General features: G+C 43.6%; 1 protein-coding gene across 1 annotated transcript in view; it reads left to right on the forward strand.

Annotated features, from left to right (window-relative positions):
* PTPRG (protein tyrosine phosphatase receptor type G) overlaps nt 1-23,052 on the forward strand; it is a 361,431-nt gene that overhangs the window by 323,569 nt on the left and 14,810 nt on the right. Inside the window, exons 15-25 of the mRNA XM_075287326.1 lie at nt 84-175; nt 4,881-4,977; nt 8,136-8,218; nt 8,441-8,575; nt 9,072-9,206; nt 10,088-10,260; nt 11,286-11,421; nt 13,224-13,370; nt 15,196-15,289; nt 17,426-17,502; nt 18,274-18,402. Coding sequence (XP_075143427.1) covers nt 84-175; nt 4,881-4,977; nt 8,136-8,218; nt 8,441-8,575; nt 9,072-9,206; nt 10,088-10,260; nt 11,286-11,421; nt 13,224-13,370; nt 15,196-15,289; nt 17,426-17,502; nt 18,274-18,402 — 1,298 coding nt within the window. The remainder of the gene's footprint in view (nt 1-83; nt 176-4,880; nt 4,978-8,135; nt 8,219-8,440; nt 8,576-9,071; nt 9,207-10,087; nt 10,261-11,285; nt 11,422-13,223; nt 13,371-15,195; nt 15,290-17,425; nt 17,503-18,273; nt 18,403-23,052) is intronic.

Genomic DNA, 23,052 nt, shown 5'->3' on the forward strand with positions numbered 1-23,052 from the left:
CAAGTTTAAGTTGTAATCTTTGCCCAATTGGTTATTAGTCCCGATCCCAGCCTCATGACCTCCTCTTCTTCCTCCCCCCGCAGATGACATGGAGGCCATTCCCGTCAAGCAGTTTGTTAAACACATCAGTGAACTCTATTCCAACAACCAGCACGGCTTCTCTGAAGAATTTGAGGTAACTTTTGTGCGTTCAATACAAATAAAGTTTAACATCGAAATATGTTAAAAAGTGAAAATGCAAATATTCTGTTTGTGTAATTATATATGTGGCTTTTTATGGCGCAATTTACCTTATGGCACGCAGGATTAAAGGCGCGGCTATAAATTCTCTTTATGTCCTCAGTCATTTCGGCTGCAGTTAAGTGAGATATATTGTCAGGCTGTAAACGGCTGGAGCTGAATGCAGATGTGACCCACACATGGGCAATCTGGGGCCTGGCGTCACGGCCTAACAATTGAAGAATGGTCCTGCCTGATAAATGCTCCTTTCATGGATATTCTCCGACCATTGCCAAATGCCTGTCCAGTCACAGCAGGAACGAGCCGCCAAAAATCAGGAGAGACCTAACAAGAAACGGAGGAAAGACAATATTTTAAGGCTCAATTTTTTTTAATTTTAACGTTGCGGAAGTGGAGCTTATTTGTTGCAGATTTTGCTGCAGTTTGAGCCAAAGCCAGGAGAAGATTGAGCAGAAGGGAGAAGTAGAAGAACTTCCTACTGTATACAGTTCCCATTCCTTTTGTAGCCATTCTTGACTTTGGCTCAAAAAATGACAACAACAAAAAAAAAGCAGCGTTTACGCAACGTGGAGCCTTAGCCTAAGAGAGTAATAGTAAGAAATAATTGGGGATTTATTGGTCAGAGATAGGGTTGAGCGATCGTGTTCGGAAAAGATCGGATTCCAATCAGCGATCGAGAAAATTTTGCAATCGCGATCGGAATTCAGAACACGATCTTTTTAGGTGGGATCAAGATCGGTACTATTTCCCACAATGCTTTGCTTAGCCTTCACACTGAGTATACGCTCCGCTCAGATAGATGTGGACCGCTATGGCCAAATGTAGATTAATGGCGATCCAAATGAAGGCAAACAGGTGGATGGGGCTGGATATAGATCTGTCTGGAATTGCTTTAGTATAGAACAAGTTCAATCAATCTCTCTCTATTGACCCTCTATCTGTATCTATCCTTGGTATTCTTTGTAGAGTTCTTTCCCAATATACCTGAATCCAGATAGATGTGGACAGATAAGAATCCAGATAGATGTGGACAGATAAGGTTGCAAATTAAAGGTGTTGTTCGGGATAATTAGTTTGTTTTGGGGTTTGTTTGTTTTTTTTCACCTTTCCGGCCTTATATAAAAAATTTGGCCAACCTCTGTACTGTAGATGTGGGTGCACATGGACAAATCAGGTTAGTTGAGAACAGATCAGGATAGACAGACGTACGCTTATGACTTCTTCATATAAACACTGCATATTCCTTGGATGGGACTGAGCTTGCAGTACCTTTCCTGAACACTCCACACTGTATGGAGCTATGTAATTCCTGTATGCTGTGACTCCAGTAAACAAGTAATCAGTGGTGACGTAGTGAAATCCTGGTTTATCAGAACCGGATTAATAGCGATCATCATTGTCAGGTCAGTTAGGGTCCGACGGGAGACCCCCCGCAGATAAACTGAAGCGACAATGGGACTCTGGTGAGCACCATTTCCATTTCACACACTATGTGATGTCATGTTCATCGGTCACATGGCCTGTAGGCAGCTCAAGTGAATGGGGCTGAGCTGCAATACCAGGTACGGCCACTATACAGATGTGGCGCTGTGCTTGGTAAATAGTGGAGATGACACACTGCTGGAATCTTCAAACAGCCGAACGCTGGATATTCCAATTGTCAGACCTCCTCACCAATCTGATGTTCAAGGATAGGTCACCAATATTTTAGTCCCGGAGACCCCTTTAATGAATCCGGTCACATCTCTTTCCAGTGCACAGTATATGTACAATGTGTAACACCAGTCTTAATGTATATCCCCCTCCCCCATCCCAATAGGCTGCACAATTTTTTTTTATCATCAGGCTTACATAACCCCTTTTAGGGTTACGAAGATATTACACCTTGGCCATTAATGGGCCCTTATTATGTACGGGTCACCGATCTCCCTCCTGCTGCTTTAATGCATCCCACCCCCCACTATCCAGCTAGTCTCTGAGTAATGTGCACAGAGCCGCCCCCACCCCCACATTGGGCGCCCTGCTAATTGAGCTCTCCTTGTGTTTGGAGGATGCTGCTAATTTGGCAGTAACAGGAATGATGGTATTCAGGGCGAGCGCTCATTGTCCAGGGAGTGGGATGTGATCAGGCTGATCACATGCACCGCCATCCCCTCACATATTTATGAGCCCGCTCCTCGGCCTTGGATCTCTCAGCTGCTTTTGACACCATTTAATTATTGAAAATAATCAGCAGAGTCTCTGAACCGGAGCCGAGTCTAATGGGGGCCGCACAATGCAAGGTGTCAAGTAGTGTGTATACATGCTGCAAGTGTGAGGGTCCTATATATATGGAATATAGGGACATAGACTGTGAAAAATAAGAACGCTTTCAGAAATAGAAGGGTTAATAGTTTACTTGCGTCAATTAACAAAATGCCGGAAATGAAGAAGAGGGAAATGTAAATCCCATTAATATTTGGGATGACCTTTGCTCTTTGGTGGAGGAGTCCTGAAAGTGATGATATGGCCCCCACAGCTATAGCCCTGATCTCATCATTATCCAGTCTGTCTGGGATGACATGAAGAAAGAGACGGATTGAAGCCAGTCTACATCCACAGAAGATGGCGGCGGGAACAACCTCCCTGCCGAAAACTGGGCAGACCCATTGGACACTCCTACATCTACTGGACTGGTCAATTTACACACGACCGTCACAGTCTCAGAAAGGAGGCTTACAGTCACGCCATGAAAAAGTGCCATGTTCATGTCCTAAAAAGGAGCCTTCCATGCAATCATATGGGGGTGGCTTCTCCAAATGGGGCAGCGTTCATGTGCACAAAGCGCATTTTGGCACGTACATCCTAGAGGTAGATGTGCCTGCGGTCCTTGGAGATAACGATGTAGCAGAGTTGTGTTCGGTGAACGCTTGTCTCGCTATGCAGTATTCATTCACCTTAGATGACGGCCGCCACTTTTGCACACTTTCTGGAATTGCTGTGAAGGCATTGTTTGTATAGCAGGAATCGGAAGAAAATTGCAATTTTTGCAATACTATTATTCTTGTTCCCATTTTTTTTTATCCTATTGTGTTTGCTTGTAGGATATTATTGCTACATCCCCTATATAAATTTTTTTTAGATAGTTACAACTCCCTAGTTTCCGACTGACTACCTACCTATGTGATTGTATTTACGTTGTCCACACATTGTATGCAGCCTGTGATCCCTTTGTTGTGTGTCGATGGATAACGCCACATCTGCTGTTTGAATAATATATCGGACACGCTCCCCCTGGCTCGTGCAGCAGCTGTGCGCTCATAATTATTTCCTTTATCAGTCACTTTCAATATTCCACTTTACAAGTTGAAAGCATTAAATTGGACCTCAATAACCTCCAGACTTAAGACATCATTAAAGGTTCCCTCCAAAGACTTTCTCCTCTTGATTTTACATTTGCGAATAGCAAGCTAGAAACGCACCGGGTTAGAGGTCCTGGATAAAGGGTTAACTATAAATGTGCAATTCTTGGTGGGATTCAGGTCAGATGGCAGCAAAAATGGCTGCAGGGGTGTGGTGGCCTCATTTACTATTCAGATTATATTATGTATAGTCTGATCCGCAGGATAGGTCATGAATGTTAAAAGATACAGGCCCCTGGGAACTACACTTGAATGAGAATGGGGGACCCCTGACCACAGTCTCGAGGCTGATGTGGGTGATGGGGGACATTCATTCTATGGAAGTGCCAAAAATAGCTGGGCAGGTAGACCCAATTACATAAGGAAACATCCTTGTTTGGTGACATCTGTTTCAATTGGAAGATTTATGGGCTTGGTTTGGCCAAGAAATTCGGCGAAGAGCACCTGGAAAATGCTCTCAGTAATAGAAGGGTTAATAGTCTGCATCAGATAAAATAAAAATGTAAATCCCATCAATATTTGGTGTGACCTTTGCCCTTTGGAGGAGGAATCCTGGAATTGATGATACGGCCCCCACAGATATAGCCCTGATCTCAACATCATCCAGTCTGTTTGGGATGACATGAGGAAACAGACGGATTGGAGCAAGCCTACATCCACAGAAGATCTGGGCTTCGTTCTCCAAGGTGGCGACGGGAACAACCTCCCTGCCGATTTCTGCCAAAAACTGCTGTCTGCATGTTCCGAGAAGAACTGATGGAAGGCAAAGGAAAAGGTCACACTAATATTGATGGGATTTAAATTTCTTTTCTTTCGTCAATTATCAAATGAACTGTTAAGCATTAATTTTTTATAGAATTTCCCTCCCCCTATGAGATTGAGAGCAGAAGCAGTTAAAAACCCACCTGGTTGCTCAGCATAACCAAAGTATAGTGGCTTATAAGAATCCACCCCCTAGGTACTCTGAACCAGGGTCACATGCCCTGTAAGCCCTCCCTTAGCCACACCCCTGAAGAACCATATACTCTTGACATACAAAGATGGTCTTCTAAAATGAACAGTCACGGGTGATTACCCATAGAGGTGTCTGCATTGTAGGGTTATATTATGGCAGGTTAAACCATTATTCACACTAATGTACACTGTTGTATTCCAGAACTGAGCAGCAATTGTATATTATTTGTGGAGACTTTTCCAAGTAAGAGACCGTATTTTAATTGCTCCATGTTTTTTCTGCAGGAAGTTCAGCGCTGTACATCCGACATGAACATCACAGCGGAACATTCCAACCATCCGGATAACAAACACAAGAACAGATATATCAACATAGTTGCATGTAAGTGTTTAAAGACTGCGTTCTGGTTCTCTTATTGTATTCATCGATCTGCATGCAAACTGAAGTGGGTGGAGCTAGAATAACAATGTGCAAATCAAATCGTGAACACTCCTGGAACAGGAGGAGAAGTTTGTGTTGACCTTGTAGGAGGCAGTGACTTGTCCACCCATGTGAATAGGTTTATGAAGCCAGAGTTGCACGAGCAGGGTCACTAACATGGGATACAAACACCCTAATAACTGATCAGATCAAGTGGAAGGTTCAGAGCAGTAGGAATGGAGTGTGTTGATCTTGTAGGAGGCAGTGACTTGTCCACCCGTTTGAATAGGTTTATGAAACATTAGTTGCACGAGCAGGATCACTAGCATGCCATACAAAACACCCTAATAGCTGATCAGATGAAGGAGAAGGTTCAGAGCAATAGAAATGGAGTGTGTTGACCTTGTAGGAGGCAGTGACTTATAGATTTGTGTAGTCAGAGCTTCATAAACAGGGTCAGTACCAAGCAGTGGATGGGTATAGAATACCCTATAGACAATCACATCATTGAAAGTTTTAGGGTAGCTGGGTAAGAGTGTACTGACCTTGTTGGAGGCAGTGACTTATCCATTCTGGACAGAGTCCATTCCATGAAATTCAAGCACCTAAAAGAACTACAATAAAAACTCTGTAGGCGATCAGATCATTGGCAGGCTCAGAGCAGCAGGAGAGGATTGTGTTGGATTTGTAACCTGTCCGCTAAAGGTATGGCCAAACGTTAAGGCTAATATTTGCAGTCGTAGACAGATCTTTTCCACAGTGGTAGAACTATTCTTACCTGTGAAATTCTGTAACCATTGGACACTGGATTGAGAGAGCTTTGGCTACACTGTACCCTTAAGGCATCATGTTATTAAAAACACGATTGACATTGACATGACAATGGAAGCCATTGGGTACATACAAATTTTTGCACAGTCAAAAAAAAAACTCCCAAAACCTTTCCATGGTTGTAACGGCATCAGTAACATGACAGTTTTCACCGTCTTGTGCGTGAGGCCTTGGACTCTGCACTATAAACGTTTTACTGCAGTGATGTGAGGTCAGAAGCTCCATGAACTAATTGGCCTCCATTATCTATTAAAAGTTCAGCAAAATCTTTCCCAGAGAATTTTCCTTGTATCAGCAGAGAAATATTAAACCATTGCACGCTGTCCAGAAATTCTTCATTGTTACAAAGGAAAAAGGCAAAAAAAAACAAAAAAACACTCAGCATGTGCTCCAACCGGCTGTGCCAAATGAGTGGATGTTTGTTCCCGGCGCTGTTCTATACACAATATTAAATGTTAATTCGCTGCTGCTACACATTTCAGTTCCAATATCCACTGGTTGTAAGTAAATTAGAGATGTGTAATGTTCATTCGGGGGACATAGACAAGGCGCAGAGTTTGACTGGAGCTCGTGTTGTGTTACCGTCATTTCTGTACTGCTTAGTGGTGACAGTACGTAAGCTTTCCTTGGGTCTTCAGTCATGTGGACGTGTCTTCCTCTATTTCCTTCATACCTTTGCTTTTCCTTATAGTCTTCGTAACTGCTGCATCTACTCAGCCCTGTAGTTTCATTAAAACCAGCCTTGCTTCTAACCAGAGTTGGTATGGCCCAACGTAGTACCATAAGATCCTACGTTGGGTCATCTCTGGGACCATAATGGTGTAACAGAAGGTAACCCCATTTTGGAATCATTTACCATAAGAGTTGGTTCGTTATGGGTTAATTCATAGCCTAGTTCGATGGTCCCTCAGAATAATTTCCTATAGTGGGCCCAATCTATAACCCTGTGACTACATTGGCACCTGATTTCCATTCTACAGGATCATGTTTTCAGCTATCATTATACTTACCAAGTCCACGAGTGAGGGTCGGGCTGGATCCTCTGAGAAGTCTTCTCTGTGCAGCGTCCCCGCGGCATCTTCCGGCTCTGAATTCACTCTGCCAGGCATCAGGCCTGGGCAGAGCCGACTGCCCATGCTCGCACTACAAGCGGACATGCGCAGTCGGCTCTGCCCAGGCCCGATGCCTGGCAGAGTGAATTCAGAGCCGGAAGACGCCGCGGGGAAGCTGCACGGAGAAGACTTCTAAAGGTAGGAGAAGAACCAGCATTGATTGGCCGACTGTATAGCATTCGGCCAATCAATGCTGGTTCTGCATCGAACTTTTACATGCGAATAGCGAGTGGTACTCGATTGAGTACGAGTATTTCGAATACTGTAGTATGCCATCGAATACTACTCGCTCATCTCTAATAGTGTTAGAGACCTGTTAGAACTGAGTGCAGAAACCTCCAGCTATCACTAAACTGAAGGTGCAGAAGCGATCAGTAGATCCCTGTGACCCTACATTTCTAACCAGCTCTGCTTGACTCTTCTGGGAATGTGGGGTGAGAAGTGTATGGACTTCGTAAGAAGAATACGAGTCCATGCCCCAAACCTAAACATACCTCTCCAAGGAGAGCTGATAAGGAACGAAGGGGCATAGGACTCACGTGAGCACTTCTGCTCCGCTGTTTTAGCAACATTTAGGGGCCATTTGTTTGGCCAACAGCTTGACCACATAACCAGATTCCTACTGACTCTGGATGTAGTGGTGACTATAGCTTGGCGTTGCGAGCATCGGACATCATCAGCCTGAGTATCGGATCACAGAGCTAATACCCCAATTATTGTATTCAACTCTTAGAAATTCCAACCAGCCTTCCAAAATGTGGAACTATCCTGTTTGATCCAGGTCGGCTAAGGGGACCCCCAGAACTATCGTTCCTGGTGCACCATTTGCAACTCTGGTCTTGACTGGTTTGGTCATTTCATTATAGAGAGAGGGGCAAAACTGCTGCCCTATCCTTCTGACTTGAGAACATTATAATCTGGTCGTGTGGAATCCCAACACCAATCTTTCTTACCCTCAATCGAGGGAGAACAAGGAGACCCCCATGTACATAAGACTGGTAGATTTTGTCCGACTTTGCTATTCTGTGTGTTTACTGTCCATTTATTCCTAGAACCGATCAGTGGTGGGGACATGAACGACATCAAGATATTCTTCAAGATGAATTTCTTTTGAAAATGTTCATATGTTTTGTTCCCCGTTGAGTTTATTTTTGCGTCACGGTTTCTTTTTTCCAGATGATCACAGTAGGGTGAAACTCAGGCCTTTCCCCGGCAAGGATTCAAAGCACAGCGACTACATTAACGCCAATTATGTTGATGTAAGTTGTCTTCATTTAACAAGACTGTTTGTGGTCATTAACATATTTTGTGGGGGAAAAAAGTCAATTTCTTTTTTCGATTCCATTTTTGAAATGTGTATAAAAGGACAGTATGTATCATATCTTCAATCCATAAAGTAGATTTCTCTTTTTTCTCCTCCTTAAATAATTAATTTGTTTGCCATGAGGCGGCTTTCATCTGGAGTTTGCTTTTCTTTGAAGGGCTACAACAAAGCAAAGGCCTACATCGCTGCCCAGGGACCTTTAAAGTCGACTTTTGAAGATTTCTGGAGGATGATTTGGGAGCAAAACACTGGAATCATTGTTATGATAACAAATCTGGTGGAAAAGGGGCGAGTAAGTCGTGTTTGGCTCGAAGCGCTTTAATCTTCCCCCCCCCCGTAATCTTACTAGAGGATATGAGATTGCGGAGAACTTATGAATATGTGATAGATAGGAGCGCTGAGGTTTTTCTCTATATACTGTACATTTACTTTCACCCCAATTGAAATAGGTCTAAATATAGGGGGACATAGTCCTGCAAGAAATATCATTAATCATTGAGATATTGAATAAATACAATTTATATTAGATGAAGCCAAGTTCACTATAAAAGTGAATTAGAAACATGGAGTAACTTTGGGATTTTGCCCCTATTATAATAGCTATTGGTAAATTTTTGCTTGCAGTACCATGCCCATCCACATGGTGTGCTGTTAGGAACAACACAGACCATAAAGCACTTGAAGGGAGGCACAATAATGTAAATGGCAAGATGTTTTGTTTTAATGTATCGCCTCGTTTTTCCCAGGCAAAAAAATATTGACGCCCTATCCAATCTTCTTTTACGCAGAGAAAATGTGATCAGTATTGGCCAACAGAGAACAGCGAGGAGTATGGGAACATTATGGTAACATTAAAGAGCACAAAAGTCTATGCCTGCTACACAGTGCGAAGATTCACCATCAGGAATGTGAAGATGAAGAAGGTGAGGCCATCTAGTTATAGATGTAGGATCCTTGTACAGAGATGGAACATGAAGTTCCTGGGCCCCTGTGTATTATCTATAATAGGGGCCCCTGCCTACCATGTGGTGTCATCTTAAGTTAAGACCCAAATGCAATCTTTGCACAACTACGTTACCAATTTCAAAGTGGTAAGTATGGGAGTGCTTAAAGGGGTTGTCCAGTTTCAGACAACTATAGAGACAAAAGTTATGGGTGCATCATGAAATGTTCTACCATGTTGCAATATACTTTCTGTATCGTTCTCGATCTCTGCTTGGTGTCATTGATTCTGCCTACTGTCAGTGGTCAGTCCATGGTCTTGTGATGGGCACACTGGTGCACAGTGCGTTCCGGTCACATCACAGTAATCAGTCATCTGTCTTGTTACGAGCTGTGTGTCCATTGCATGACTATGGAATGTTTTTTTTATACACTGGAAGTAGACAAAGCGTTACAAAAAGCAGGGATCTAGAAAACCGTGAGGAATGGACGCGGATATAATATTGGAAAGTTGTACAACATTTCAACATTTGTGAACTTCCCCTTTAAGTCCTGCCAGATCTACCCCAAAATAGTGTTGGAAAGCTCACTTTAGGATGGGGCTTCCAGTCCAGGACATATCCCTAATTTTCAGAAACATTCCTGGTAAATTCGGAGTGTCCCGGCAAATTTGGAACAGTTAGCAACTATGCAACCTCAACCCAGCTACATCCCTGTGAAACCCAATCATATCTGACAATGACCCCAACAAACCATTGCAGAGTATTCTTTAATAACCAAGTGGGTTGTTCACACCCATATAGAGATATGTGTTACTTGTAGTCCCATATTAAGCATTATTGTATTTTTACCGACATGCCAGGGTCAGAAGGGGAACCCTAAAGGTCGCCACAATGAAAGAACAGTCATTCAGTATCACTACACGCAATGGCCTGATATGGGAGTCCCCGAGTATGCACTGCCAGTCCTCACCTTTGTACGAAGATCATCTGCTGTTCTACTACCAGATATGGGACCTGTGGTGGTGCACTGCAGGTGAGTTTCTGTATACTGTAAAAAAAGCCACATAGGATAATCCTTTTAAAGATAAAACTTAAAAAAAAAAAAAAGTTTCATCAATATGTTTAATGATAGAAGTTCATGGTAATACCAAGTCACCCGAGATTTTCAGGAAAATTGCTGCATTAGCATGACTCTTGGGCAACTCATGTTTCCCTATGGGAAAGGGCAAGCTAACCAATATGACATGGTCACAAGGTTTACTGCAACTTTATTCTTTTACACTTTACAGTCATCCAAAAGTCCTGACAGTGACACAATTTTACTGTGTTGCCACTGAACCCTAAAGACGACATTTAGAGCTATTACTTTGTCCACCATTATGACATGCCCCATTCATATTCCAGTCCGCCTGTTCATTACGGAGGTTGTCATCTCAAATTGGGTATACATAGCATTATAGTTAGTCAACCTCAGTATCACTTGCCCCTTATCTTCACTGCTCTTTGACTCTTCAGGGTTTGGGTTTTTTTAGGAATGGTGTGTCTCATGCTGGGCAGTAGTATAGTTTCTCAATAGCAATATAGTGTTGCAATATAGTTTGGAAGGCTGATGGATGGGATGGATGGATTAGCCAGAATCCCACCCATTTTGTAGGTACTGTAAAGCGCAACGTGGGGCCTTGACCATCATAACTGTGGCTAGAAGCAGAAAGTATAAACCTTTGTGTAACAAATGCAGAGCCTCAAGCGTAAGCTACAGATGGTTAATGAAATTCTGGTTATCGGCGTTGGCGAGTTTTGCTACGGGGCTACGACGTCTTAGGATTCCTCCTACCATAATATATCCACTTTGATTACACTGATGAGTTATTTCTTACATTTATCTCCTCCTGATAAGAATATAATTCACCAACGTTGAAAAGATTTCCTTAAGTATAAATCTACATGTTCCCTAATGACTACCTTCAAAGGCTTTGTCCAAGACGGGCCCTGCGGTGAGCAGTTTTGGAACTTATTATGACGCACCATTTGTATCTGCCCTTGTTTCACCTCCTGTAGCGCCGGAGTTGGCAGGACGGGAACATACATTGTGATTGACAGTATGCTGCAGCAGATAAAAGACAAGAGCACCGTTAATGTTCTGGGCTTTCTGAAACACATCAGAACACAGCGAAACTACCTCGTCCAGACGGAGGTAACATTCATGGTTCCTTCTCTCTTAATTGTGTAAAACAAGGCGCTGGCAGAGATGAAAAGCAAATGCGCTTGTGTTTTTGTTTGAAGATGACAGTAAAATGTTTCCAGCGCTCGTATATAAGGGGGTGGGAGGTTTCCTCCTGGGGATAAAAGCATGGTTGTCATGTGGGAGGCAGTATCCATCTTCTCTTCTCACAGAGGAAACTATACAGCTTTAGATGTTTTCATGCCATACATTCTTTCTCGAAATAATGACGTTTGTCACTGTCGATCAGGCTAGGAGCGCTTTGTTACCAGTGTTGGCCCACTAGCGTTCCAGAGGATCCTCCAGTGGGCCCAGACTCTAACACAATAATGGTCTAGCCAAAACCACCTACATTTGATTGGAATTATGGTCTATATAGTAGGGGTTGTTGGAGGTTGGGCTCCCAGAAACACTTTATCCAGTGGGCCCAAGGAACCTATGTTGGACACTGGTTGTTACCATCAAGGTTACATATTCTTGTATATCAAGGACTATATATAGTCTTGTCTGACCTAGTGAAGAGTCTTTATTTTACCATGTAAACCCTTTCATGACAGCTACCTGGTGAATGCCACGGGAAAGTTGCATCTGCTACACGGTAAATTTAGTATTAAATGGTGGCCGTGTTTTCTAAAACGGTGGCTGCTGATTCTTTGGGGGAGTGAGGCTGCCAGGGTGTCTACGAGCCAGAATGGAAAGCCTCAGTCAGCAGTTTGTGGTGAGGGTGCCAGCTTGTAAATGTCTTGCCCGGCAGCTCCATGGCATGCTGCCGATGGATCAATAATGGACGTATCAACCAGTGTTCGAAGAGCGAGATCCTGCATCCTCTAGAGCTCTCTATACTACGGTACCCCATAGCTAATGTTGGGAAACCCCTTTTGTATTTTTTGTCCTAGGACTTGATCTGTCTTATTGGACAGACTTAGAAAATTGGAAGACTAGTTTGTGTGGGGCAAAACAAGAAACCATGGGGCAGGATTATATGGAAGGGGGGGTCCTATCATGCAGGTGGAGTTCCCCACAAATACTACAGGGCCAGTGGAGTGAGTGGCGATTACAATTCTCAGTACTTACTATCCGTAAGACTTCCCTCTCCCTCACTGGGTTTGGCAGTATGACATCAGCGCATAAAACACTCAGGGAGTCCTAGATGTGTTGAGTCCAGAGAATCCTACCCACCACTCGCACCGAGGCTCCACCACCAATGAGTGCACTACTGATGGAAGGAAGTGCTCATTGGGTGCCATTTCGAAGAGCGTTACAAGGGGTTGATTTTCACTGTGAAACAGCCCCCTTGTGTTATGGGGCCCCATGGGAAAATGTATTATGGGGCCACATGGAACCATGATCACCTTCAGCAGCGAGTCCAGCTTGTGATGTCACCGTACAAAGATGATGCAAAAAGTGTTACTATCCATGGTAAATTTAGGATAGCGCCACATTCAGTTTTGCCACACCCAGTTCCATTATGCATAGTCATCAGTGGCTGTACCTCATATCTCATAGGGAATGGGCCCCATAACTGCTGCCACACCCCAGCTACCGTGGTAAATTGCACTTATTATCCGATATATTTTGTTCTGACCGATTAGATGTCTATATGGGGAAAAATGGCACCCCCACCTATCCACAGAATGTGTGTGGTTTTGCAGCCCAGCTTTATTTAGCAGTCCCAGCCCATAACCAGATGTGGTGCCGTTTCTATCAGAGATGATCTATGTTTTTGTATTGGCTTTGGTTTCCAACTTGCTGGTTTTTTTTTCCCCTCCTTTCAGGAACAATATGTCTTTATTCATGATGCCCTTTTAGAGGCTATTCTGGGAAAAGAGACGGAAGTGTGCGCTAACCAGCTGCACAGCTATGTGAACACCATCCTGACACCTACAGCAGGAGGCAAGACGAGACTCGAGAAGCAATTCAGGGTAATAATAAGAATATCACAGGAGCGAAGGGAAAAAAGCGCTTACTCCTTGCAAAATAGAATGACTGATAGTCGCCAGGTTAAAGGCATGATGCGGACCTCTGATAACATTAACCCCGCGATTCCATCTCCTCTCCGCTTCATCCGAGTAGATGTGTTCAGACCGTCTGTCAGCACTTGGCGCACAGATTTGTTGTACTCATCAAATATTAAATTGAGCCGTGCAATGAGAAAACGCTCATGTCCCTGCAGATGAAATTTCACCGCTTGACGTCTCCTATTCTGAAGCCTTTCATGGATATTTATTAAGATGCAACTGGTTCTCTTTATACTATGATGTGTGAGCTCCTCCGCATTTGTCCCTATAACAACACTTCCCGTCTCTGTGCCCTGACAGCTCAGCACTGGGCTTCAGAGGAACCCAAATCCAACTTTGAGGTCGCTGGGTTGGCTAACAGACAATGGCTGACTGCTAGGGTTGAGCGATCGGGATCAGAAAAGATCGCATTCTGATCGTCAATCGAGTAAATTTCACGATCACAATTGAATTCCGATCCCGATTTCTTTAGGCGGGATCGAAGTTTCCTGAGTTCCCACAGTAGCTACTGGCCAATCATTGTGGGAAAAGCTAACATTAGGGTTGAACGATCAGGATCGGAAAAGATCAGGTGGCGATCGAGCAAATTTCGAGATCGGCTGGAAAATGATCGAAAATTGGATTTTAAAACCGATCCTGAAATTTCAAGATCGGCTCAACCCTACTGACTGCAAATGATGAGGTCTGCGCCATCGTATTCTCTTTAAAATACACCCATCTCTCCTTGTTCATGCAAGTCCCCATCACTCCCGATCTGACATCTACAACAGAAGGGGGAGCGAAGAGGGTAACAAGCTGCAGAGTATGATCTGGGGTCTGGATTTATTTTGGGATGGAATGTTCATTTGTGATTTGGAATGTTGGGACAAAAAGTTAAAAAGAGGAGGCGTGGCTTCAGATCCTTCACCTAAACCGTGTCGTAACGTTGTGACTCCTTCGCTTCAATGGTACATCGGCCAAGCTCTCAACATTAAGACTAGAGATGAGCGAACACTGTTCGGATCAGACGATCCGAACAGCTCGCACCCATAGAAATGAATGGAAACACCTGTGACACCGACCGGCCGCCGGCAAAGTCAGCGTCACAGGTGCTTCCATTAATTTCTATGGGTGCGTGCTGTTCGGATCGGCTGATACGAACAGTGTTCGCTCATCTCTATTTAAGACCCCTTCATCCTTTGGATCTGGGGAGGGTCCCAGAAATTATGACGTAATGGCATAGCCTCATTAGGCAAGATCCCTTATGAGAACTTAAGGGGATTTCTTTCCATAGCACATTGTTTGGGTAGACTATGAATATTTGATCATCTGTCGGGCCCAATACTATACAGTATACGGAGCTGGAGCACTAGCTCCCTACATTGTATAGTGGCTGAATGCCATTACAGCTAGGCTCCCAATCAGGTCAGTGGAAGCAGAGATGTAGTAACACTGCATGATCTCTGTATAATGTATACTGCCATATTCTGCCTGCTCTGTACACTGTATAGTACCAGGCAGAGCAGCAGTACAAAACAGCTGATCAGTGCAGGGGTATGTGTGTCCCCCTTCATGATCAGCTATTGATGAACTATCCAAACAATAGGCCATCAAAAAAAAAATATATAAACAATCCTGGAAACTGCCTTTAAGAATTCTTTTATATTGCATTTTCAATATAAAAAAAAAAGTTAATATCATCCAAAATCCTTTTTTCATCCCTAATCTCTAAATCTTCTCTATATTTCAGCTTGTCACACAGTGTAATGCAAAATACATCGAATGCTTCAGTGCCCAGAAAGACTGCAACAAAGAGAAGAACAGAAACTCCTCAGTTGTGCCATGTACGGCCATATTGGTGATTGGTTGGAATTTTCATGTGATATATTTTTTTTTTAATATGATATATAAACAGTTTGTCTTTTTGGACAATCTTTTTGTAAGATAGGGCCTTCAGCCATAAACTTATCACAGGGTGGACCCAGCAATCAGCCGTAATCCTTGTATGAAACTCAGTAACAAGGCACCAATTTCCCTGCAGCTCCCCCGCAGGGGAAATAAAGGATTACACAATTCCCATTCTGATGAGTGGGCTGTCCATGTAATACAAGGACATGCTGAGTCCTCCAGAGCAAGTAGCATTTTTTGTAGCCACTCTCCACGCAATCCTAATACCTAGTTCTAAACTAGGGAAACCCTTTGAACATTGCACCAGATCCATAGTACTTGATGTTTTATGGTATTCTATTTATTCCTAGCAGGTGATTTTATGTTGTTTAGGGCTCGTTCACACAGGGACTAAGGGGGTGGATTATGGTGCGTAATCCACGTCATAATTTGCCCCCTCACAATGGTGGTCTATGTAGACTGCCAGGCTAAAAAAAGAAGCTGGCTGCCCTTTCTTCAGGCGGCAGCAACCTCCGGAGTCGGCCCATTCATTTGAGCCGACTCCGGAGGCGGAAGCTGCGACAGTCGGGGCCGGCGGGTTTTGCTCCCCGCGTCACTCTCAGTGCCAAAATCCGCCCCACAGCCCCCCATGTAAACTAAGCCTTAGACTGAACAACATGGCGTGTTATGCATAGCAATGTGAATGGCTTTCCATAGTCTTTAGAAATCTCAATTGACTTCGATGCTCCATAATATTTCGGGCCATATTCATTTGCCACCATAGTTAGTCGGTTTGCAAGGATCGTAGTAGAAGAATTTTCACCCAACTCTTATCCAAGGGCTGTAATCTGTACTGCAGCAAAGCTCTAAAGTGAGCTGTAATACCAGAAATGGCCCATAGTCAAGGGTGGCGCTATTGTTTGAGAAAAAAATGTGGGCCCTTTCCTTATCCTGGTCAACCAAGTTATGATTCTATGGGGGATTTGGCGTATACTTTTATGAATTTGTCTTATAAAGGACACTAGGTCTCACGTACACTGGATATATTAAATAACACTGTAAAAAAAAAAATAACACTTGAGCTGCTCAACTTCTAAGAAATCAAATATCTCTTTGCTTTTGGGTACAGTACATTGAGTTATGTATACCATGTTATTACAAAAGCCAGACAGTATTTCGGAAAGAACATTGAGATAAGCAAGATGTCCTGACTTAGGGGAAATTAAAGCGAGAGCGCGATTCTTCCAACCTCTATGTCTTGTCTTATAGAATATATACAGGATAGGGGAATATTGTCACTCCTTGGAGAGAGACCACCATTTAGGTGTGTGGAGACTTATTAAGCCTTTAGCACTCCACTGTGCAAAGGACCATGGGAAGAATATGCAAATCTGTCTTCCATGATGTAATTAGGAAGTCAGGTGCCTCAGTGTTGCAAACCAATAGAGGGCGCTCACTGGAATGTGCAAGCCTGTCTTCCCCGATGTAATTAGGAAGACAGAATTTCAGTGATATAGCCCAATAGAGGCTGCTCCCTTTAACATCATGCTCGACCTTACTTCCTAATGACATCATGGAAGACAGATTTGCATATTCTTCCCATATATACAGGATAGTCTATCAATTCTTTATACATTGTCAAATATTCCATGGCATTATATGGAGAATGTGTTCACGATCGCCTTTCCTGTTCCTGGTGGGCTCACAATCTAATTTTTCAGCCACGCGCCATTGCTCGAGCCAATTTTAATAGAACTCGCGTGTTCCTACCAGTAGGACCTAGATTTTATTGCTGGAGGCCATAATAATTCGATTCGATGCTACATTCAGTAAGGCTATGTTCATTGATGTCTATTTCTATGTCCAGAATAGGGTCTTGGGGCAAGATATGGGCTAGCGCCAAACGTGTGACACAATATCACTTTTATTGGGATTGATACATTTCTCCCATTGAGAGTGGATTTTGGCGCGGCCAATCCAAAAATCCTTGTCCAGTCCTCGATGTATGACTCTAGCCCATGTCTTATGGTTATAGTTTTGTATCAGGTAGTTCAGAAACGTCCTCATGGTCATGTATTTCATTATTATTTCAGCTGAACGTGCAAGAGTAGGCCTCGCACCATTGCCCGGAATGAAGGGAACAGATTACATTAACGCTTCTTATATCATGGTAAGAAATCAATTTTGGGGGGGGTTTTTCTTACTTTTTTGGAATTTTTTTATTTTGTTTTATTTTATTTTTTTTTTTGTATTTATTTTTACTAGTTACTGTGTAACTTAGACTTAAAGGGGTTGTCCTGTTTTTGGCAAGTGTTTAGCTTGATTGGAGGGGATTCTGGGTTTTAGATCACGATCTAAATTCCCTATCCGTCTTCGGACTGTGGATGGAAATTTGAGTACCCAGAAGAAACCCACAGAGAGAACATAAAAACTCCTTGTAAATGTTGTTCTTGGCTGGATTCGCACCTAAGACTCCGGTGCTGCCCACCATGCTTCATGTGCTTGTATTTAGCTTTCTCGGCCAAATAGAACTCATTTATGATCCCTTAGTCAAGACAATGAATGCATAAAACGTGTATATATTCTAAACATATACAGTACTGTAGCCATGTTGGTGCATTGGTATACATTTAACTAAGGGTGGCCATACATCTTTGGCCAACCACTATGGCTCCCGACTCCACTTGCCCATCGGCAGCTTATGCCCCTTACTCTAGCTGTGGTGTGGCTTACCTTCCATGAGAACACAAGGATCTGGAGTTGGAATCCCATAACCCAGATCCCTCCAGATGTAAATGGACAGTTTGGAAACCTCCATATTGGTTGGATGGCCAGTCCTGCTGAATTTGGAACATTTGGCCATCACTCGTCTCATGTGCATGGCCACCTTATGAGTAGATACTAAATACGCAACCATTATTAACTTGGCGTGTACTTTCAGGGTTACTTACGAAGCAACGAGTTCATCATCACCCAGCACCCCATGCCACATACGACTAAAGACTTCTGGAGGATGATTTGGGATCATAATGCACAGATCATTGTCATGTTACCGGATAGCCAGAGCCTGGTAAGGATATGAGATTATTGATCTATTGATGCAGGTTTTATTGTATCATTTACTGTTGACATTGGTGCCATTTGTAACATAAAATACATTATTAAGCCAGTTCCAGAAAGAGTGGCCTACATTGTGTAGTTGTGGCCTACTAAGGAAGCACTGATCGTTTGGGGTCTCCTATAAGAACATGAGTATGAAGGGGGTCGGGGGCATTTTGTCCGTAGTGTCACCTTGTATAGATCTAGCATTCACACGGAGTCTGACATGATAACTCGCGTAAGAATCAGCGCTGCAAAACAGAATCCCATTGACTTCAATGGGTTCCGTTTAATGCGCGGAACACATGGAAATCAATGGATTAAAAAGCCTCCCATTGATTTCAATGTGTTACGCACGCTAAACGGAACCCATTGAAGTCAACGGGATTCTGTTTTGCAGCGCTGATTCTTCCGCGAGTTATCGTGTCAGAATCTACTCCGCGTTAATGCCCCCTACTGGTCTAGCAGAATATACCCAAATTGCAAGAGTACTATGGTCTGTTTCCTAGGGGTCCCCATTTTACCCACTGTGCCCATGAAACCTTAGTCTGGTCCCAGTAGATGGATCCCCCTCCCTATTAAATGTCTTTGCCCTCTATAGCCAGTCCATGCATTGTACACACAGATTTTTACATGGGCTTTTTACCTGGTGCTCATTTTCTAGCAGCCATCCAGAAAAGGACTTTGACCCAACTGTGATAATTGACAATGTACAAACACTGTGGGTAACCATTCATCATTACGAGCCTTATGGGTCCATATAACCGTCTCCTTCTGGCAGGTGTTATCTAGTAAGGAGGACTTTTATGTGAAGTGCCCGGGCAGAGACTATATATTGCTGTAATGATTAACCTCTGTGTACGTAGCTGCTGCTCCCGCTTTGCCAGGAGACTGTTGATGGGCAGGTTATAAGGACAGGCGGCATCCGCTTATTTATCTTTAATTGTTCCAAATGAGATTTCCTTTGTCCGCTTCGAATGCAAATTTACTAATACGACAGGTAGACACAATTTACTATAGTAAATTACAGCAACATTAAGTTAGCGCTGCAATAAATAGCTCCCAGTAATTTATGTGGCAGAGGCTGTCATCATTAGTACAAGCTGGGAATTTGGCTGTCAGCTGCAGAATGCATAAAAAAAAAAAAATCTGCATTCAGACACCAAGAATCCTGAGAGTCTATAATGGTATTATAACTAGCATCATTATCAATGGTGTGGCTGGTCTTATCCACATTGTGCAGCTGGTGTCCTACGATTTATCAGTGACAAGTCCCAAGATATCATAAGACGACACTTGGATAGGAATGTTGGTAGAGTCCTTTTTACTAATGTACCCCTCCCCAAATGAAATTGGTTGTCTCTGGACAGACATGAGGAAGTGTCGTCCATCGCCATTTGATGGGGTCCGAACGCTGTGACTACCATTGGTCTTGTTCTGCTTCATCTCATGGGAGCCACTGTTTCCAGAATCTACATGGCTAAGTAGAGACAAAGTGGCATTGTGGTTCCTAGTCCTGCAAGAGTCTAACCAATGGATTACTGTGTCTCCCTTTGCCCAATCCTTTGGCGTAGACCAGGGATAGGGAACCTTCGGTTCTCCAGCTGCTGTGAAACTACAACTCCCATCATGCTCCATTCACTTCCATGGGAGTTCCAAGAACAACAGAGCAAGTATGCCTGCTGGGATTTGTGGTTTTGCAACAGCTGGAGAGCAGTACGTTCCCTACCCCTGGGGTAGACTGTGCAACTGCTATATGGGAGACACATTAGCAATGCACTTTCCGAACTTTGCTGCCACTTTGTTCTACCGATTGGCAGGGGGCACTGTCGTTGGATCCCAACAAACTGACATTGTTGCCATACCATAGTGACATGCCATCAATACTCGTCATGGGACATACCTTCAGAATGGAGTACACTAATAATAAACCATACTCGCCTTATCGTTCCACTGCCATTGTAACCCTCTTGCCCCCGCCCACTGGCATCTGCACTTCCTGTGGCAGCAGCCAATCACTGGCTGTCAGTTTGTCAGGGCATCATTGCTGTAGGAGGAAGTGTATATAGAGATAGGGGGTCCAGGACCCATCATAACTCCAGTGGCAAGAGATCGGAGATTAACTTTTTCTCGGCCTAGAACGTACTGATGTTACAGAATTTACCTCTATAACTTGGATGCCAGTCACTCGTGTGCATTAGCTATACCCAGGGCATCAGGAGCCAAGATCCTAATGGATCCTGGCTCCTTCACCAAAGCCCCAGGCTTCTCCTGATCGCCAAGTTCCTGGGATAATGGCAGGCAAGAGAAAGTGAGATTTTCCAAATGAGGCTTGTATCGACTACTAATGAGGTTTTTAATGTCCAGGAACCACAGGGGTTTAAATCAAATGTTCGCCGATCCCTATAAAATTCATATTCTATTATCAAAATCATTTTTTGGTATCTTTCTTTAGATTTTGGTTGAAGTTGCGTCCTGGCAAAATAAGCTGTACTGAGCAATGAGTTACAAGGGTTATACAGGAAAATAAACAGCTCCACACTTGCACACAGGTTACGTGTGGTATTGCAGTTCAGCCCCATTTACGTCCACAATGGCACCAGACACAATTCATGGACAGTAAAGGAACTTGTCTGGTCACTACGCCTATAACAGGCTTGGCAAAGGTGGTCATCTCATCCCACCACCGAACCATGGGGGCTAATTGGGCAGTGGCATGGGTACAAGAAATCCGACTCAGATTTACATACACCAGCCCAATATTATAATCTAAAGACGAGGAACAATAGTCCGAAAAAAACGGTGTAGTTCGGAAGCTTCTCTCAGAATATCTGCGCGCAGGAGGTGTAATCGGCAGAACATGACAATTTTCCAGATCCGGAGCTTTAATTTATCCGTGCGGTCTCCTGTTGTGAGCGCCTGAAAACATGCACATTTCAGGGCGTATTATTTTATGACCGGAGGTGAACGCTTCTCGTTCCTCCACAGGAAGAAGGTAAAATCATTTTTCCTGGATAAAGAATTTAAGCACAATTTTAAAGCAATAAAATCTCATTTGACCACAGGCAGGAAAACCACAGAAACTAAAATGTTATTTCTCTAGAACAAAGAAAATGAACGCTAGTGATAGATGGAGAGCGATATACAGAGTCAGAACCGGTTACAAGGCAACGATACTTGTACTAATGTCTTTATCGTCCCCGTCATGGTATAAGCATGGCGCTCTCTGGCTGGAAACATGGGCAGGAGAGGGTTAACATTGGGGAGAAATTGTGCCCCTAGCCAGGGGCAGATGGCCGCCATTGTTTTTTCGATGGGCCAAGTTAGACCATGCTTTGATGGTTATTATCTGCATTCATTAAAGGGGTTGTCTAGGATATAATAAAGTTTATCGTGCATTCCCTACTGGTTAAGCTTCATTACTTATATACACCCCAGGCCACCGGAGGCCTGTTTATTAATAATGTGGAGGGCAGCAGGGGAGGCCAGAATTCTGGCTCCTCTGTCTCCCCCGCAGCCACGCAGACTCTCACTGGTGTCACCAACTCCCATCTTCTTGGACTACGGGGTCCCTTAAGTAGAGTGGAGTCAAAGACATGACCAAGAATCAGAGGAGCTTAAGTTCTGGTTTCCCCAACTGCCCTCCACACAGGTAATAAACAGGGCTCTAGGGGTGTATATTCATAATAAAGCTTAACCAGTAAAGAGAATGCACTAGGAAGCGTTTTTACTCCCCGAAACCGTTCACACAGTCCAATTTACAGGCCAGATGTTCCAGAGCAGGACAAGTTGAGCAGATTGAGATATCGTTTTGTGGAAACCGGTGTCTAATGGGAGGTCCTATCAAGTGATCGACAGTTTTCTGTATGTGCACTCAACGCAGGAAACGTTGTCAATCACTGAATAGGAATGTCCACTGAACGCCAAAGCTCAAATTAGACCAATAAACGACAAGTCGTTCCCATGAAACCCATGTGTGAGTCTGCTCTGCTCCTCTTGCTGTATAGCATACTGTTGGCAAATCGGAGCATTTTCAATGCAGAAGGTTCTTTTTTGTTTTTTTATTACCAACCTCTCGTGTCCACCCATTAAAGAAACCCATATAAGGATAAACCACAGTACAGTGCCCCAATAATAAGTCACCTAGTCCAGTTCTTATGGAACCGGTCTTCTCCTATCTGTGCAGTCTCTGGCTTGGAGTGGCAAGCATGGTGACATCATTGCCAGAGTCACAGACAAGGAGGGATTATAGACTGGTGGAGCAGAAAGCTGACCGCTCCCTGCTCCACCATTGCTGTGTTCAGTAATATTGCAGGGGAAACAAATTCGGTGTTGTCAGAGTTGATTAGAGATTGCTTGTGGATATATAATACAGGGTCCCTTTAAATCAATTACATAGACCCATGTGCCCCCATTGATATCATAGTACAAAATTTCTTTAACTTTTGTACATTTTAATTCCTTAAACCGGTACTTTCACGAATACCAGGTGTTAGCCTGAGATGCATAAAATGCAGAATATCACCGAGGCACTCTCCATGTGTAGGTCTATTTAACCGAAATTAAACCCTGCATAAAATGTTCTTAGTGCCCCACAGTGAGCATTACAAGCGTCTTCTAG

Source organism: Leptodactylus fuscus, chromosome 9 (assembly GCF_031893055.1).
Source record: "Leptodactylus fuscus isolate aLepFus1 chromosome 9, aLepFus1.hap2, whole genome shotgun sequence".
Classification (NCBI taxonomy): domain Eukaryota; kingdom Metazoa; phylum Chordata; class Amphibia; order Anura; family Leptodactylidae; genus Leptodactylus; species Leptodactylus fuscus.